This window comes from Echinops telfairi, unplaced genomic scaffold (assembly GCF_000313985.2).
Source record: "Echinops telfairi isolate 266 unplaced genomic scaffold, ASM31398v2 ScPeMD7_5;HRSCAF=22, whole genome shotgun sequence".
Classification (NCBI taxonomy): domain Eukaryota; kingdom Metazoa; phylum Chordata; class Mammalia; order Afrosoricida; family Tenrecidae; genus Echinops; species Echinops telfairi.
The window spans coordinates 31,388,982-31,393,250 of NW_022103901.1; the positions used below are offsets into that span (position 1 = coordinate 31,388,982).

The 4,269-nt window shown below is 48.9% G+C and overlaps 1 protein-coding gene across 1 annotated transcript in view; it reads left to right on the top strand.

Annotated features, from left to right (window-relative positions):
* The window catches only part of LOC101643818 (testisin-like), a 19,838-nt gene that overhangs the window by 12,333 nt on the left and 3,236 nt on the right, over positions 1-4,269 (top strand). Inside the window, exons 2-4 of the mRNA XM_013005501.2 lie at positions 6-33; positions 130-156; positions 299-464. Of these exons, the coding sequence (XP_012860955.1) occupies positions 6-33; positions 130-156; positions 299-464 (221 nt within the window). The remainder of the gene's footprint in view (positions 1-5; positions 34-129; positions 157-298; positions 465-4,269) is intronic.

The window sequence follows — 4,269 nt, forward strand, 5'->3', positions numbered from 1 at the left end:
CCCAGGGCCGGGAGTCGCTGTTCGAGACCTCAAGTGAGCAGGGGCGATGGTTCCGGGGGAGGAGGGCTCGGGGTGGGGCCACCCCTGGGGGGCCTAAGGGCCTCACTTCTCTCCTCTCCCCTCCCCCAGGTGACGGGAAGTGGACAATGCTCACAAGTAGGTGAAGGGCCTGGAGGAGGGACCAGTCTCTGATACCCTGTATCCCTCAGAGATCCTGGGGGTGGGGGGACACCTTTCCCTTTCAGCCCCCTGCGCCCACTGCCGCTCAGCCGCCTGTCTATCCGTGTGTCCACTCCAGCGCCCTGCGGCCTTCGGAACATCCACCCGCGCATCGTGGGGGGTCAGGATTCTCAGCACGGGGTGTGGCCCTGGCAAGGCAGCCTGCGCTTCCGCAGGTCACACCACTGCGGAGCCACCCTGCTCAGTCACCACTGGGTGCTCACGGCTGCCCACTGCTTCAGAAAGTGAGTGGGGTTGGGGTGGGGCGGGAAACGTGTAGCACCAGGGGTCTGGGCTCCGCAGGGCAGCCAGGCACCTTCGGAGCACGACTTACACCTGAGGCCCCTCACTGGTGACCCTGAGAGGGGAATCCTTTTGAGTGTCTTCTGGACGCTCTCCCTTTAGTTTAGAACAGATGGCACCACCATCCCTGTCTTTACCCACCCCACCCCCGCGTGTCAAGTTACCCGGCAAACAAAAGGAACACCAGTTGGCTTGTGCTATTCTGGAGTAAGCAGCCACACATGGTTTCCAGTCTTTTCTCCGTGTTTCATGATACAGCTTACTGGCCCAGTCGTGAGGGTTTGGGTCTTCGTTACACCGAGTTGTCATCCACAGGAAGGCTGCCATCCCTGATCTCCATCCGCAAGTGCTTCAGGCCCTCCTCACTTTCAGCAAAAGGGGTCGTGTCGTCTTTACATTGAAGTTTGTTAATAAGCCTTCCTCCGACCCTGATGCCACGTTCTTCTCCATAAAGCCAGCTTCTCAGCATACAGATTGAATAAGATTTGCTCAGCATACAAGCCACCATGCTGTAACAAACTGGCAAGTGGTAATTGCTCAGAACACAGATTGAATACATATTGTGAGAGGCCACAAGCCTGCCAGGCTCCTTTCCTGATTTGGAACCATGCAGTAAGTCGTCCCTTGTTTTGTTAGCACAACTGCCTCTTGGTCCATGTATAGCTTCTGCCTGAGCACTGTGTTAGTCTGGGTAGACTAGAGAAACAAATTCATAGACAACATATGTGTATAAGAAAGAGGTTTATATACAAGAGGAATTGGACATTGAGAAAGCATCCCAACCCGGTCCTGTCTAAGCCCATAAGTCCAATACTAGCCCATATGTCTGATACCAGTCTATAAAGTCCTCTTCAGACTCACGAAACACATGCAGTGATGCCAAATGCAGGACAATCACAACAAGTCTTTGGATTCAGTGGCGTTGTAAGCATCTCAGTGCTGGCAGGGGTCTCTAGGTGGCTTCTCCGGCTTCAGAGGTCTGGTTGCATCAGAGTAGGCCTATGTGGCTCTTCCAACTTAGGGCACTAGGTCCATGTGTCTTGTCAGCTGCACTGTTTCTCAGGGTGTGACAGAGAGAGGTGTCTCATGCCTGCAAGGAGGAAGTACTGGATTTCCCAGAATTCTCAGGAGAAGGCCATGCCCACACAGAGGCCTCATTGGCTATGATCTGATTGACAAGCTAGACTCCACCCCTACACTCTTCATCCTCAAAATGACAAAGGGTTATATACCTACCCCAGACCACCCCTTGTCAATTTGACACTTTCACATAACTCTGCAACCATATGTAATTTTCAAACAAACAATAATGAAATCATATCTGTATCTAACAGGATGAAATGAAAATGCATACAATTCAATATGTGCCATCCTCATTTAAACATAACATTTTATAAATGAACAAAACAAAAATATCCTATGCCTAACAATTGCAGTTAAGTAACACCAACACCTTAATCCTATAATCCTAGGAATATATTCCCCCACCTATGAAAGTTTGTAAACCAACCACTTCGTGCGTTTATCCTCCCAATTTTGAGTATCCAATTTCTATGTTGCCCGCTTACATCAACCCAGTGCTCTGAGGAGACAATCATATTTTTCGACCTGATAATCTTCATTCCAGTTGGAACCTTGTGAAATCGGCATCCATAAGCAAAGTCAAATCAGGATAGGCCATTCATAAGTCAACAGCAATATGCACCAGTTCACAGGTTCAAAAACCTTCTCTTCATCTGGTCGAGCTCTGGTCAACTCAATGTGGGCTGCCTCTCTTAGCCTCACTGGGATGTCCAGTGGTCGCCTTGCCTTAGACCATCGGCTCTCACCAATACTCAACAAGCCTAGCCCCCTCGTGCTAGGTCATGAGCTTTAGACTAGTCAACCCACTCTTGTCTTCTCTTTTTTCTGTAAACCAAGTCCACAGGTGTCAGTAGCCAAACTCAACCTGTCTCTTTATTGCTGCGTTTCTCCCACTGCCTGTCAACAAGTGGATCCAGGTGGTCACCTAGCAAGCATTTCGGCCTGCCCACAGGCTCCCTTTAATGTTCAGTACCATAGAGGAGTTTTCTTCATGGCTCCAGATATTTTCCAGCTTCTGACAAAAGCCACTAGAGTTCAAACTTCAAATCCAAAGAATCCTGCCGCGGGCCCCCCCCACCCCCACCCGTAATCTTCAATCTGTCAATCTTGTCCCCAGGCAAGTCTCTTGGAGTGCAAATGTCCCGAGTTCTCCAAAGCACTGGGTGGGGCTTATCTTTTCAGAGCCTTCTCTGTGTCCTAAACACATCTAAAGATCAAATTAATGGCTTGAGGCAAGAGGGCTTACAAGTTCTCTATTTTCATATTCCCCCCCAGTCATTTCTTTCGACCATTGTATCAATAACAATAAGCAGAAGAAATCAGTATTAACAAAGTAGAATCAGATACTAAACTCTTAAAACAGTCAAGTTTCTTATGATCCACACAGTCAAGTGCTTCTGAGTAGTCAAGGAAACATCGTTCTGTCATTCTTTACTTTGACCTAAGACCCAGCTGAAATCAGCATGTTCCATGTCCTCTTCTGAACACATCCTCTTCTGAATTCCTGTCAATGTACTGCTGCAATCATTGTTGGATGGTGTTCAGCAAAGTTTTTACTTACATGTGATGTCAATGAGACTATTCTGTAGTTTGAGCATTGTGTGGGTCACCTTCCTTTACTGTGGGTGCAAATATGGATCTCCTCCTGCCAGTTGGTCAAAACATAGGCAAGTGAGTGCTTCCAGCAATTCATCAACTTGTTTAAAATATTTCAGTGGGTATTCAATCAATTCCTGGACCCTTGCTTTTGACTAATGCCTGCAGTTGGAAGAAGTTTGGACTTCTTTCTTCAGTACCATTGATTCTTGCTCATATGCTACCTCGTGAAATGGTTGGATATTGTGTTAGGTCGGGTTGACTAGAGAAACAACTCCAGGGACACTCATATATGTATGAAAAGAGCTTATATCAAGAAGTAACTGTATATAAGGAAAACAGCCCAGCCCAGGCCAACTGAAGTCCACAAGTCTGATACTAGTTCATAAATCCCTCTTCAGACTCATGCAATGATGCAGGAAGATCACAGGCTGGTGGGTGAAAACCCTTGTGGATCAAATGGTGATGGAAGCATCTCCAGGGCTCTGGCACAGGTGTCAGCATGGCTCGCCAGCCTCAGCGTGGCTCACCAGCATGAAGGTGAAGGCAGAGAGAGAGTGGGGGAGACCTTGTTACGAGGTCACACCCACAAGGAAGCACCACCTGACTGTGACTTGATTGACAGGCTAGACTCCACCCACAAGGTCCTACGGGTGCCATGTTAGCACAAAAAAAAACTATCACCACTGTCAATGAGTGCTTTTTGGTCCACTGACTATGCATTTTTTCCATCTTCTTTGGATGCTTTTGGTATCATTTAGTGCTACCTCTGTGCTCACCAAACTTCTTGATCCTCCAGCCCTGATTTGGACGGAAGCCCTGGGCTGTGAGGGAGGGAAGGGCCTCAGGATTCCAGCCTGGGGAGCACCCCACACTGGGGTCCCCTGGAGAACACACCCCAGTGTAGGTGTCTTTGAGGCAGAGACTGGCTGAGCGAGTGGCTGGATCATTCTCCTACTGGTTCTGATTTGGATGTGGCCTGCCTACACTCCTGCCCTTCCCACAGGAGGCCTCTTTGGCCACCGGAAGGACTCACTGGGGAGGGGTGGTAGAGTTCTGTCCCGACCC